The sequence below is a fragment of the Felis catus genome, chromosome X (assembly GCF_018350175.1).
Source record: "Felis catus isolate Fca126 chromosome X, F.catus_Fca126_mat1.0, whole genome shotgun sequence".
Taxonomy (NCBI): domain Eukaryota; kingdom Metazoa; phylum Chordata; class Mammalia; order Carnivora; family Felidae; genus Felis; species Felis catus.
The window spans coordinates 18,386,816-18,401,371 of record NC_058386.1 but is presented as its reverse complement, the minus strand read 5'-3'; the positions used below and the strand labels follow the sequence as shown (position 1 = coordinate 18,401,371).

At 39.5% G+C, this 14,556-nt stretch overlaps 1 protein-coding gene across 4 annotated transcripts in view; it reads right to left on the bottom strand.

Annotated features, from left to right (window-relative positions):
• The window catches only part of PHEX (phosphate regulating endopeptidase homolog X-linked), a 220,965-nt gene that overhangs the window by 109,270 nt on the left and 97,139 nt on the right, over positions 1-14,556 (bottom strand). For all 4 annotated transcript variants that reach the window (XM_045050691.1, XM_045050690.1, XM_045050693.1 and 1 more), the window contains one exon: positions 71-172. In XM_045050691.1, coding sequence (XP_044906626.1) covers positions 71-172 — 102 coding nt within the window. The remainder of the gene's footprint in view (positions 1-70; positions 173-14,556) is intronic.

The following is a 14,556-nucleotide window of genomic DNA, read 5'->3' as shown; positions in this document are numbered from 1 at the left end:
AGTACACAATACTGAGCATAAAAATCCATTAAATCAAAAGTCATATTTTTTTTATCAAAAGAATCCTTACCTTTTCTTTGGCTTTCCTTTTTGTCCCTGCATCCATCCACTCATTTTCTTTCTCCAGCATGTCAATAAAGGCCCAGCGAACACCCTCAATCAATTCCTCCATCTATAAGGAAATACCCAAAGAGACAGGTCAAAACTAAGAAGTTACAAACAAGGTTTTCTTTTAATGTTTATTCATTTTTGAGAGAGAGACAGAACATGAGCAGGGGAGGGGCAGAGAGAGAGGGAGACACAGAATCCAGAGCAGGCTTCAGGCTCTGAGCTGTCAGCACACAGCCTGACGTGGGACTGGAACCCTTGAAAAGTGAGATCATGACCTAAGCCGAAGTTGGACGCTTAACCAACTGAGCCACCTAGGTGCCTACAAACAAGGTTTTCTGAGCCATGAGAAATAGTTCAGGGCCAAACATGCTGGTAAAGAGGTTCCTTTCAGCTTGACTCCAAATTCTGGCAACATTTCTTTCTCCAGGAAAATGCCTTTTTCCCCCCCAACTAGAAGATAAAGAATCATTCCTTTGCAGAGGACAATTTGATGATCCAGTTGTAAAATGATTATATGGGGAAAGGAATTCACCAAAGGTCACTAATAACTGACCTCCCTATACCTAAAATTAAGCTATCTTTATCAAGGTGGCAACTAATTTCAATAGTTAATAAGGATTTGAGAAAGACAAGCAAAGGCATGGACTGTATATTTCAGGTGGGTATTGCAGAAAAAAAGTGAGCAAACAGCTGAAAGAGATACTGTAAACAGGGAAACGGGGATGAAGAGCCAGCACCCCAAGGCACACTTCCCCAGTATAAATCAGACTTATGTCAGGACCCTAGTTCTTCCTAAATTTAGTGCCAGTGGTCAAACCAAATGCTTGGCTGTTCTCTATAATCCTCCTACTCTCTTCTCTATTCCCGTGCAGCTTAGAAAAGTCTTAGGTTATTTCAAATATAAAATGGTAGGTCTAAAAGGGGCTGCTACAGAAAAGCAGTCTTCTGAAAAACCTATTCTAAAATGTTTCAACAGTGGGACCACATACCCACACTGATGGTGTGTTTGACCTGGCTTTTCTTCCTATGTTCATGGGTCAGCAGGGAGAACTGGGGAAAGGAAAATTCTCACACTTGCCTTCAGAGGCCCGCACAGAGCGGTCTGGGGAGGCCTTGCCTGTTTATGGATACAAACCCCGCAAAATTCCATTCTCTTGCAGAGATGCTTTGAGTTTCTTGATAGGATATTCAAGAAAGGATCAATACTAGGTTTGGCACCAGAATTAAAATTTTTATTTGAGATTATGGGGTTGTAAATCCATTTTTAGCATTAATGTTAGAAGGAAAGTTTAGATGTTTCCTTGGTTCTATAATGAATTGTTGGCACAAAGCTCAAAATAATTTTTTTTTCTGTTTAATAAGTTTTCAGCTATGTTTTCAGTTCAATAACAGTTGTAGGGAACCAGAACTGTAAATCAGTAGGCTGGGTTCCATCGTATGTAAATAAGAACAAACAGCAGATGGAAGGGGGTGGGGGGGGGGGAATTTCACAGCTATTTCTTACCAACTTAGTAAAAACATTAAGGGAAATCTCAACTTGGGATTGGGGCATGACTAAAAACACGAAATAACAGGAGAGCTGAGGCCCTTTAAAATCATAAAATCAATGGTTCTCAACCTTGTCTACACATTGAGATCTCTGGGGGGAGCTTTAAACAATCCTGAGGGTGAGAAGTCAGGATGCTAATGTCACTGTTCCAGTGTGCAGCCTAGGTTGAGAGTTCCAAAAGCCCCCCAAATGATGGTAATTTACAGCCAGCATGGAGACCCACTGGTCTAGGGGAAGCCACTCATTTTATGGATAAAGAAAATAAGAGTCAAGAGAGTCCATGATCTGATCCAGCTCTTATAGCTAAGGAGGTTCAGAGCCAAGACGCAACCACAGAGCTAAATGACAGCTGTGAGCTCAGAATTCTAGGAGCAACAGAGGTGTGCCTCATAAATGAGAGGAAAATGCCAGGGAAGTAAAAGTTAACCAACAGAGAGATGCATAAGTCACTATTTTAAACAGAAAGTCCACACAAGGAGGATGTTAAAATGACAAGTAAATCTCCAGCGACTGGATTTTTCACCTGTGCAGTCACCAGCACCTGTAAGTCTTTATGACCTCATCACATAACAATGCACATCAACCTTCCCATCATCTTCACATAAAAGAAGAAATAATATCTTCCCAAATTAACTAAGGAGGGGGAAATCAGAGTGGGGACAAGTGGGTAAATTGAGAAACACTCAGTGACCAAAGTAATGGAACCGGGTGATTAACTTTATGTGGGGAGGTGAGCAAGGGGGCAGAGTCAGATTACTTCCCAGGCTTCAGGCAAGGGCAACTAGGTGAATGTTGCTGCCATTTTATAAGTCTGGGGATGCTGGAAAAGAAAGAGGGCTGGAGACAAAAGCCACACTTCAGGAGGATAAAAGGTGCATGGGAAGTAGAGACAGCAAGTCTGAACAACTCAATCAAGGAGTTTGTCTACTATCAGGGAGCAAGAATTCCTGACCCCTTCAAGGGTCCTTCTAGCTGGACTAAGAATCAAACTGACATGAGACAGCTTATAAGGAGAAAATCAAATTTAATAGTGTATGTACAGGGAATCCCCAAAGATGTGGAAATTCCAAAGACAGGCAAGATGAGGTACATACATGTCATCCTGACTCCCATCCTGTCAGGGAAAGACTCCCAATTAAGATTCTTCTGTGTGGTTAAGGGAGAGACAAAAATTTCATATTTCAAATTTCATTCATATAAAAATTATCTCTGATAATAACCCTTATTCAGGGAAAGACTCCCAATTAAGATTCTTCTGTGTGCTTAAGGGAGAGACAAAAATTTCTATGGAGCCTATAGGGTCTCAAATGCCTTCAGTTCAAAATAATTTTCATACCAAAGTAACCCACCTTGGGGCAGTCTGCCCTTGGCCTCTACACTGAGACAGACAGAAAGCAAAGATAAGGCAGAGGTGGATGTGGGGTTAAGAGAGGAGTCTGAAGGTCTGGGGCTTGGGTTGTATGCATATGTTTGTTGCTACTGCTACTGCTTCTGTTGCAGTTGCTGACCATGTGAGAGATTTAACTGTGTTTAAATGTCAATGGAAATGCAACAATAAGAACACAACCAAACTGACTTTAAAATGAGATGAAGACATTAACAGACACCTCCCTTAAGAAGATATACACATATGACACCTGGGTGGCTCCAATCAGTTGGGTGTCCAACTCTTGATTTTGGCTCAAGTTTATGGGATCAAGCCCTGCATCAGGCTCCACCCTGACAACATGGATCCTGCTTGGGATTCTCTCTCTCCCTCTACCCTTTCCCTCATTCTCAGACTCTCTCTCTCTCCCCCCCCCTTAAAATAATTAAACATTAAAAAAGGAAGATAGGGCTCCCTGGGTGGCTCAGTTGGGCACCGGACTTCAGCTCAGGTCATGATCTCCCGGTTCATGAGTTCAAGCCCCACATCGGGCTCTGTGCTGACAGCGCAGGGCCTGGAGCCTGTTTTGGATTCTGTGTCTCCTTCTCTCTGTCCCTCCCTCAAAAATAAACATTAATGGGGTCGAAAATAGACTAGAATCACTTTCCATAGAGATAAAGGAAGTTAAAGCTACTGAGAATGAAATAAAAAATGCTATAACTGAGCTGCAATCTCGAATGTATGCCAAAGTGGCAATGATGGATGAGGCAGAGCAGAGAATGAGTGCTATTGGGGACAAATTTATGGAAAAAAATGAAGCAAAAAAAAAAAAAACAGGGAGACTAAGGCAAAAGAGCATGATTTAAGAATTAGAGAAATCAGTGTCTCATTAAAAAGGAACAACATCAGAATCATAGGGGTTCCAGAAGATGAAGAGAGAGAAAAAGGGGTAGAAGGGTTATGTGAGCAAATCATAGTGGAAAACTTTCCTAACCTGGAGAAAGACAAAGACATCAAAATCCAAGAAGCACAGAGGACTCCCATTAGATTCAACAAAAATAGACCATCAACAAGGCATATATCATAGTCAAATTCACAAAATACTCAGGCAAGGAAAGAATCGTGAAAACAGCATGGGAAAAAAAAAGTCCTCAACCAACAAGTAAAGACAGATCAGGTTTGCAGCAGACCTATCCACAGAAACTTGGCAAGCCAGAAAGGAGTGGCAGAATGTATTCAATGTACTGAATTGGAAAAAAATATGCAGCCAAGAAGTCTTTATCCAACAAGGCTGTCATTCAAAATACAAGGAGAAATTTAAAGTTTCCCAAACAAAAATTAAAGGACTTTGTGACCACTACACCAGCCCTGCAAGAAATTTCAAGGGGGACTCTCTGAGAGGAGAAAGGATGAAGAAAAAAAAAAAAGACCAAAAGCAATGAAGACTAGAAAGGACAAGGGAATACCACCAGAAACTCCAACTCTACAAGCAACATAATGGCAATAAATTCCTATCTTTCAGTACTCACTCTAAACGTCAATGGACTAAATGCTCCAATCAAAAGACATAGGGTAACAGAATAGATAAGAAAACAAGATCCATCTATATGCTGTTTACGAGACACCCACTTTAGACCTAAAGACACATTCAGATTGAGAGTAAAGGGATGGAGAACCATGTGCCATTCTAATGGTCAACAAAAGAAAGCCAGAGAAGCCATACTTATATCAGACAATCTAGATTTTAAAATAAAGACTGTAACGAGATGAAGAAGGGCATTATATCATAATTAAGGGGTCTATCAACCAAGAAGACCTAACAATTGTAAACATTTATGCTCCAAATGCACCCAAATATACAAATCAATTAATCACAAACATAAAGAAACTCATTGATAATAATGCCATAATAGGAGGGGACTTCAACACCCCACTTACAACAACGGACAGATCATCTAAACAGAGAATCAACAAGGAAACAAGGGCTTTGAATGACACAATGACTGGATAGACTCAACAGATATATTCAGAATATTTCATCCTAAAGCAGTGGAATATACATTCTTCTCCAGTAAACACGGAACATTCTCCAGAATAGATCACACACTGGGACACAAATCAGCCTCAACAAGTACAAAAAGATCAAGATCATACCATGCATATTTTCAGACCAAATGCTATGAAACTTAAAATCAACCACAAGAAAAAATTTGGAAAGGTAACAAATACTTGGAGACTAAAGAACATCCTAAAAAGAATGAATGGGCTTACCAAGAAGTTAAAGAGGAAATTAAAAAGTACATGGAAGCCGATGGAAATGGTAACACCACAGCCCAAAACCTCTGGGACGCAGCAATGGCAGTCATAAGAGGAAAGGAAATAGCAATCCAGGCCTTCCTAAAAAAGGAAGAAAGGTCTCAGATACACAACCTAACCTTACACCTTAAGGAGCTGGAAAAAGAACAGCAACTAAAACCCAAAACCAGCAGAAGACAGGAAATAATAAAGATTAGAGCAGAAATCAATGCTATCAAAACCAAACCAAAACAAAACAGTAGAACAAATCAATGAAACCAGAAGCTGGTTCTCTGAAAGAGTTAACGAAATTGATAAACCACTAGCCAGTTTTGTCAAAAAGAAAAAGGAAAGGACCCAAATAAATAAAATCAAGAATGAAAGAGGAGAAGGGTGCCTGGGTGGCTCAGTCGGTTGAGTGCCCGACTTTGGCTCAGGTCATGATCTCACTGTTCGTGAGTTTGAGCCCTGCATCAGGCTATGTGCTGATGCCTTTGAGTCTGGAGCCTGCTTCAGATTCTATGTCTCCCTCCCTCTCTGCCCCTCTGCCGCTCACACTCTGACTCTCTCTCTCTCTCAAAAATAAACAAACATTAAAAAAAAGTTTAAAAAAAAGAATTAAATAGGAGAGATCACGACCAACACAGCATAAATAAAAACAATTAGAGAATATTATGAGCAATTATATGCCAATAAAATGGGCAATCTGGAAGAAATGGACAAATTCCTAGAAACATATACCCTACCAAAACTGAAACAGGAAGAAATAGAAAATTTGAACAGACCCATAACCAGTAAGGAAATCGAATTAGTAATCAAAAACCTGCCAAAAAACAAGAGTCCAGGGCCAGATGGCTTTCAGGGGAATTCTACCAAACATTTAAGGAAGAATGAACACCTATTCTTTTGAAGCTGTTCCAAAAATTAGAAAAGGAAGGAAAACTTCCAAACTCTTTCTATGAAGCCAGCATTACCTTGATTCTAAATCCAGACAAAGACCCCACTAAAAAGGAAAACTATAGACCAATTATCCTGATGAACATGGATGCAAAACTCCTCAACAAGATATTAGCCAACCAGATCCAACAATACATTAAAAAAATTATTGACCATGACCAAGTGGGATTTACACCTGAGATGCAGGGATGGTTCAATACCCACAAAACAATCAATGTGATTCATCATATCAATAAAACAAAAGACAAGAACCACATGATCCTCTCAATAGATGCAGAGAAAGCATTTGACAAAATAAAGCATCCTTTCTTGATAAAAACCCTCAAGAAAGTAGGAATAGAAGGATAATACCTCGAGATCATAAAAGCCATATATGAAAGACCCAATGCTAATACCACCTTCAAGGGGGAAAAACTAAGAGCTTTCCTCCCAATGTCGGGAACAAGACAGGTATGTCCACTCTCACCACTGTTATTCAACATAGTATTGGAAGTCTTAGCCTCAGCAATCAGACAGCAAAAAGAAATAAAAGGCATCCAAATTGGCCAGGAGGAGGTCAAACTTTCACTCTTCACAGATGACATGATACTGTATATGGAAAATGCAAAAGGTTCCACCAAAAAACTGCTAGAAGTGATCCATGAATTCAGCAAAGTTGCAGGATATAATATCAATGCACAGAAATCAGCTGCATTCCTATACACCAACAATGAAGCAACAGAGAGAAATCAAGGAATAGATTCCATTTAAAGTAGCACCAAAAATCATAAAATACCTAGGAATAAATTTAACCAAAGAGGTGAAAGATCTATACACTGAAAATTATAGAAAGATTATGAAAGAAACTGAAGAAAACACACACTAAAAAATGGAAAAAGATTCCATGCTCCTGGATAGGAAGAACAAATATTGTTAAAATGTCGATACTACCCAAAGCAATCTACATATTCAATGCAATCCCTATCAAAATAACACCAGCATTCTTCACAGAGCTAGAACAAACAATCCTAAAATTTGTATGGAACCAGAGAAGACCCAAATAGCCAAAGCAATCTTAAAAAGAAAACCAAAGCAGGAGGCATCACAATCCCGGACTTCAAGCTGTATTCCAAAGCTGTAATCATCAAGACAGGATGGTACTGGCACAAAATCAGACACTCAGATCAATGGAACAGAATAGAGAACCCAGAAATGGGCCCACAAACATATGGCCAACTAATCTTTGACAAAGCAGGAAAGAACATCCATTGGAATAAAGGCAGTCTCTTCAGCAAATGGTGCTGGGAAAACTGGACAGCGACATGCAGAAGAATGAACCTGGACCACTTTCTTACAGCATACACAAAATAAACTCAAAATGGATGAAAGACCTAAATGTAAGATAGGAAGCCATCAAAATCCTCAAGGAGACAGCATGCAAAAAACTCTGTGATCTTGGCCACAGCAACTTCTTACTCAATACATCTCCAGAGGCAAGGGAAACCAAAGCAAAAATGAACTATTGGGACCTTTTAACAATAAAAAGCTCCTGCACAGCCAAGGAAACAATCAGCAAAACTAAAAGGCTACCAAGAGAATGGGAGAAGATATTTGCAAATGACATCAATAAAGGGTTAGTATCCAAAGTCTATAAAGAACTTAGCAAACTCAACACCCAAAAAAACAAATAATCCAGTGAAGAAATGGGCAAACGTCATGAATAGACACTTCTCCAAAAGAGACATCCAGATGGCCAACTGACACATGAAAAAATGCACAACATCACTCACCATCAGGGAAATACAAATCAAAACCACACTGAGATACCACCTTACACCTGTTAGACAGGCTAACATGAACAACTTAGGCAACAACAGATGTTGGTGAGGATGCAGTGAAAGAGGATCTCTTTTGCATTGTTGGTGCCAATGCACACTGGTGCAGCCACTCTGGAAAACAGTGTGGAGGTTCCTCAAAAAATTAAAAATAGAACTACCCTACCACCCAGCAATTGCACTATTAAGTATTTATCTGATAGATACAGGTATACTGTTTTGAAGGGACACATGCATCCCCAAGTTCATAGCAGCACTATCAACAATAGCCAAAGTATGGAAAGAGCCCAAATGTCCACCGATGGATGAATGGATTAAGAAGACGTGGTATATGTATACAATGGAGTGTTACTTGGCAAACAAAAAGAATGAAATCTTGCCATTTGCAACTACGTGGATGGAACTAGAGGGAATTATGCTAAGTGAAATTGGTCAGAGAAAGACAAATATGATAGGACTTCACTTGTACGAGGACTTTAAGATACAAAACAGATGAACATAAGGGAAGGAAAGCAAAAAATAATATAAAAACAGGGAAGGGGACAAAACATAAGAGACTTAAATCTGGAGAACAAACAGAGGGTTATGGGATGGGGGATGGGCTAAGTGGGTAAGGGGCATTATTCCTAAACACACACACACTTCCCAAATTCAAACAAGAGGAAATAGAAAGCTTGAACAGACCCATAACCAGCGAAGAAATTGAATCAGTTATCAAAAATCTCCCAACAAATAAGAGTCTAGGACCAGATGGCTTCCCTGGGGAATTCTACCAGACATTTAAAGCAGAGATAATACCTATCCTTCTCAAGCTATTCCAAAAAATAGAAAGGGAAGGAAAACTTCCAGACTCATTCTATGAAGCCAGTATTACTTTGATTCCTAAACCAGACAGAGACCCAGCAAAAAAAGAGAAGTACAGGCCAATATCCCTGATGAATATGGATGCAAAAATTCTCAATAAGATACTAGCAAATCGAATTCAACGGCATATAAAAAGAATTATTCACCATGATCAAGTGGGATTCATTCCTGGGATGCAGGGCTGGTTCAACATTCGCAAATCAATCAACGTGATACATCACATTAACAAAAAAAAAGATAAGAACCATATGATCCTGTCAATCGATGCAGAAAAGGCCTTTGACAAAATTCAGCATCCTTTCTTAATAAAAACCCTCGAGAAAGTCGGGGTAGAAGGGACATACTTAAACATAATAAAAGCCATTTATGAAAAGCCCACAGCTAATATCATCCTCAATGGGGAAAAACTGAGAGCTTTCCCCCTGAGGACAGGAACACAACAGGGATGTCCACTCTCACTGCTGTTGTTTAACATAGTGTTGGAAGTGCTAGCATCAGCAATCAGACAACAAAAGGAAATCAAAGGCATCAAAATTGGCAAAGATGAAGTCAAGCTTTCGCTTTTTGCAGATGACATGATATTATACATGGAAAACCCGAGAGACTCCACCAAAAGTCTGCTAGAACTGATACATGAATTCAGCAAAGTTGCAGGATACAAAATCAATGTACAGAAATCAGTTGCATTCTTATACACTAATAATGAAGCAACAGAAAGACAAATAAAGAAACGGATCCCATTCACAATTGCACCAAGAAGCATAAAATACCTAGGAATAAACCTAACCAAGATGTAAGAGATCTGTATGCTGAAAACAATAGAAAGCTTATGAAGGAAATTGAAGAAGATATAAAGAAATGGAAAAACATTCTGTGCTCATGGGTTGGAAGAATAAATATTGCTAAAATGTCAATACTACCCAAAGCTATCTACACATTCAATGCAATCCCAATCAAAATTGCACCAGCATTCTTCTCGAAGCTAGAACAATCCTAAAATTCATATGGAACCACAAAAGGCCCCGAATAGCCAAAGTAATTTTGAAGAAGAAGACCAAAGCGGGAGGCATCACGATCCCAGACTTTAGCCTCTACTACAAAGCTGTAATCATCAAGACAGCATGGTATTGGCACAAAAACAGACACATAGACCAATGGAATAGAATAGAAACCCCAGAACTAGACCCACAAACGTATGGCCAACTCATCTTTGACAAAGCAGGAAAGAATATCCAATGGAAAAAAGACAGTCTCTTTAACAAATGGTGCTGGGAGACCTGGACAGCAACATGCAGAAGAATGAAACTAGACCACCTTCTTACACCATTCACAAAAATTAACTCAAAATGGATAAAGGACTTGAATGTGAGACAGGAAACCATCAAAACCCTAGAGGAGAAAGCAGGAAAAGACCTCTCTGACCTCAGCCGCAGCAATTTCTTACTTGACACATCCCCGAAGGCAAGGGAATTAAAAGCAAAAATGAACTACTGGGACCTCATGAAGATAAAAAGCTTCTACACAGCAAAGGAAACAATCAACACAACTAAAAGGCAACCTACAGAATGGGAAAAGATATTTGCAAATGACATGTCAGACAAAGGGCTAGTATCCAAAATCTATGAAGAGCTCACCAAACTCCACACCCAAAAAAACAAATAACCCAGTGAAGAAATGGGCAGAAAACATGAATAGACACTTCTCTAAAGAAGACATCCAGATGGCCAACAGGCACATGAAAAGATGCTCAACGTCACTCCTCATCAGGGAAATACAAATCAAAACCACACTCAGATATCACCTCACGCCAGTCAGAGTGGCCAAAATGAACAAATCAGGAGACTATAGATGCTGGAGAGGATGTGGAGAAACGGGAACCCTCTTGCACTGTTGCTGGGAATGCAAACTGGTGCAGCCACTCTGGAAAACAGTGTGGAGGTTCTTCACAAAATTAAAAATAGACCTACCCTATGACCCAGCAGTAGCACTACTAGGAATTTACCCAAGGGATACAGGAGTACTGATGCATAGGGGCACTTATACCCCAATGTTTATAGCAGCACTCTCAACAATAGCCAAATTGTGGAAAAAGAGCCTAAATGTCCATCAACTGATGAATGGATAAAGAAATTGTGGTTTATATACACAATGCAGTACTACGTGGCAATGAGAAAGAATGAAATATGGCCCTTTGTAGCAACGTGGACGGAACTGGAGAGTGTTATGCTAAGTGAAATAAGCCATACAGAGAAAGACAGATACCATATGGTTTCACTCTTATGTGGATCCTGAGAAACTTAACAGAAACCCATGGGGGAGGGGAAGGAAAAAAAAGAAAAAAAAAAGAGGTTAGAGTGGGAGAGAGCCAAAGCATAAGAGACTCTTAAAAACTGAGAACAAACTGAAGGTTGATGGGAGGTAGGAGGGAGGGGAGGGTAGGTGATGGGCATTGAAGAGGTCATCTTTTGGGATGAGCACTGGGTGTTGTATAGAAACTAATTTGACAATAAATTTCATATAAAAAAAAAAAGAAATCTACTCCTGAAATCATTGTTGCACTATATGCTAATTAACTTGGATATAAATTAAAAAATAAATGATAAAAATAATAAAAACTAAAACTGACTTAAAACAAAACAAAAATTAAATAAACATTATTTTTTTTAAATAAATAAGGAAGAGATATACATGACAAGCATATGAAAAAATGCTTCCTGTCATATGTTCTCAGAAAAATGCAAACTGAAACAACAGTGAGATACTACTACCTACCTATTAGAAGAGCCAAAATCCACAACACTAACACCACTAAATGCTGGTGAGTCTGTGGAGCAACAGGAACTCTCATTCACTGCTGGTGGGAATGCAAAATGGTAGAGCCATTTTGGAAAATTCCAAAAATGGAAAATAGATTCTTACAAAACTAAACATACTCTTACCATAGGATCCACAACCATGATCTCTAGTATTTACCCAAAAGTTAGGAACTTATACCAACAAAAAAACCTGCACAAAGATGTTTATGGAAACTTTATTCATAATTTCCAAATCTCAGACACAACCAAGATATGCTTTGGTAGGTGACTGGAAAAACAAACTGTGGTCCATCCAGACAATGGAATATTATTCAGCAATGAAAAGAAATGAGCTATCAAGCCATGAGAAGACATGAAAGAGCCTTAAGTACATATTACTATGTGAATGAAGCCAATCTGAAAAGGCTACATACTGTATTGTTTCCAACAATATTACATTGTGGAAAAGGCAAAACTATGGAGACAGAAAAAAGATCAGTGGTTGCCAGGGGTGTAGGGAGAGCAATAAACAGTGAGAGTACAGAGGATTTTTAAGGCAGTGAAAACACTCTGCGTGATATTATGATGATGGATACAGGTCATTAAAGTTTTTTCAAAACCAGAGAATGGGTAACACCAAGAGTGAACCCTGAGGTAAACTATGGACTTTAGGTGATATGATATGTCAATGTAGGTTTGCTGTTGGTTTAAAAAAAAAAAAAAGTACCATTCTGGGGAGGAGTGTTGATAATGGAGGAGATTCTGTGGGGGGGGGGGGCAGGAGGGTATATGAGAAATGTCTGTATCTTCCTCTCAATTTTGCTGTAATCCTAAACCTGCTGTAAAACAATTAAGTCTTTTTAAAAATTAAAAATATATGTACTGACAAAAAGGATCCAGTGAAGAAGAAGAGGTTGAAAATATAGGAGAGAAAAAAGACATGAATATCCCTGAGAGGGCAAAGGGGGACAGGATCCTGAGAATATATGGAAGGATTCACCTTCAACATGAGGCAGGATTGTGACAAAAGAATAAAATGATGGACAAGAATGCAGAAGAATCTTTAAAGCAGATGATGGAAGGCTGAGAGTCTTTGTATAAAGGTGTGCCTTTTCTCCATGAAGAGCAAGATCTTCTAAAAGGGAGGTTTCTCTTAGAGAGAGAGAGAGAGAGAGAGAGAGAGAGAGAGAGGAAGGAAGGAAGGAAGGAAGGAAGGAAGGAAGGAAGGAAGGAAGGAAGGAAGGAAGGAAGGAAAAGAAAGAGAAAAGAAAAAACAATTCAATTTCTTCACACAGGGCTATTTGTATCCCAGAAGTGTGAACATGTTGGTAGGAAGAGAGGTATTTAGAGATGAGAACGAAGAGGGCAATGACAGGTTTCCTCCCAGTACCCCAGCCAACAAGTGGTGATAACAGAAAGCACCTGAAGAATCCATAAAAAGCTGAACGTGCCCAAGGAAAATACTTGGAGTAAGGAATATGAAAACTTGTCTGCTTTCATTACAATTTAGAATAAGTTAATCAAATAGAACAAAGAAAGTAAGCACTATCCAAGCCAGAGAGATCTTTAGCAAATCTGTATTTTGGAATTTTTGGATGTCTATGGTGATTCTTCAGATCATTTTGCCCCTATTCTCTTCAGGGGGCATTTTATGATGTACCTACTATTAAAATAAAGCTGAGTGCATCCAGATCCTGCTCTCTAAGCACCTTGGTTTTGTAGGCTCCTCCCTTGCCATCCCTAAGCATTATAATGGCTCTCAAAGTCTCTTACGTTCTAAGCATTTCTCATAGATGCTTAAAGCTCTTGGTCTCAACCCTGTTGACTGACATTCTAAATGGAAAGCTTTTTTTTTTTTTTTTTTTTTAGTTTATTTTCCGAGAGAGACCGAGAGATCAGGGGAGGGCAGAGAGAGATGGAGAGAGAATCCAAGAAGGCTGTGTGCTGAGAGCACAGAGCCCAATGCAGAGCTTGAACCCACGAACCGTGAGATTACAGCCTGAGCGGAAACCATGAGGTAGACGCCAAACTGACTAAGCCATCCAGGTACCCTCAAAATGGAAATCTTTTAAGATGTATACGGACAGAAGGCAGGCTGCCCCAAAATGTGCCACTTTAGCATACTGATTATTTAAAATCAAAGGTATTTAAGAGACAGCCTATGCAAGAAGGACACTCAGACCCTCCACCATCCACCTGAAAGCAAGAAAGAAATCTCCCATGTCAAAGGTACCACCCTTGTATCAGGAGGTAAGGAGACATCCTTTTACCAGAGATGGGAAATTTTGAGCCAAGAAGGCTGTATAAACAACCCTGCTTACTTTTTATTAATTTACTCCCACAGCCCAAATTCTGTCTAGAACTCCTTACTAATTGAAGCTCCTAAAGTTAAGTTTTCCTTGTCCTGTCAACTCCTCACAGATTTACTGTCTCTTTGTCTAAAAAGAATAAAACTTGCCTGCTCATTTTGTTAGGTCCCAATTTCATTAGAGGGTCTTGGTGCACACGTAATAAAACTGTGCTTTGTTCTCCTATTAATCTGTCTCCTGTAAATGTAATTCTTAGTCCAGCTAGAAGACCGTGAAGGACAGATAAAGAACTTTTCCTTCCCATTCGAAACAAAAAGATTTCTGCCTATTTCCACAATGCAGATTGACAAACAGTTGACCCATGGCATTTCCTTCCTCTGCTTCCTTTCCTTTTCTCCCCTATCTCCTCCCCCTGACACTTCTGTCTTTCCTAAATCCCTACCTTGACAACTCAGTCTCTGTACTGCCCTCTCACAGATGTCAAAACCCAAGCCAT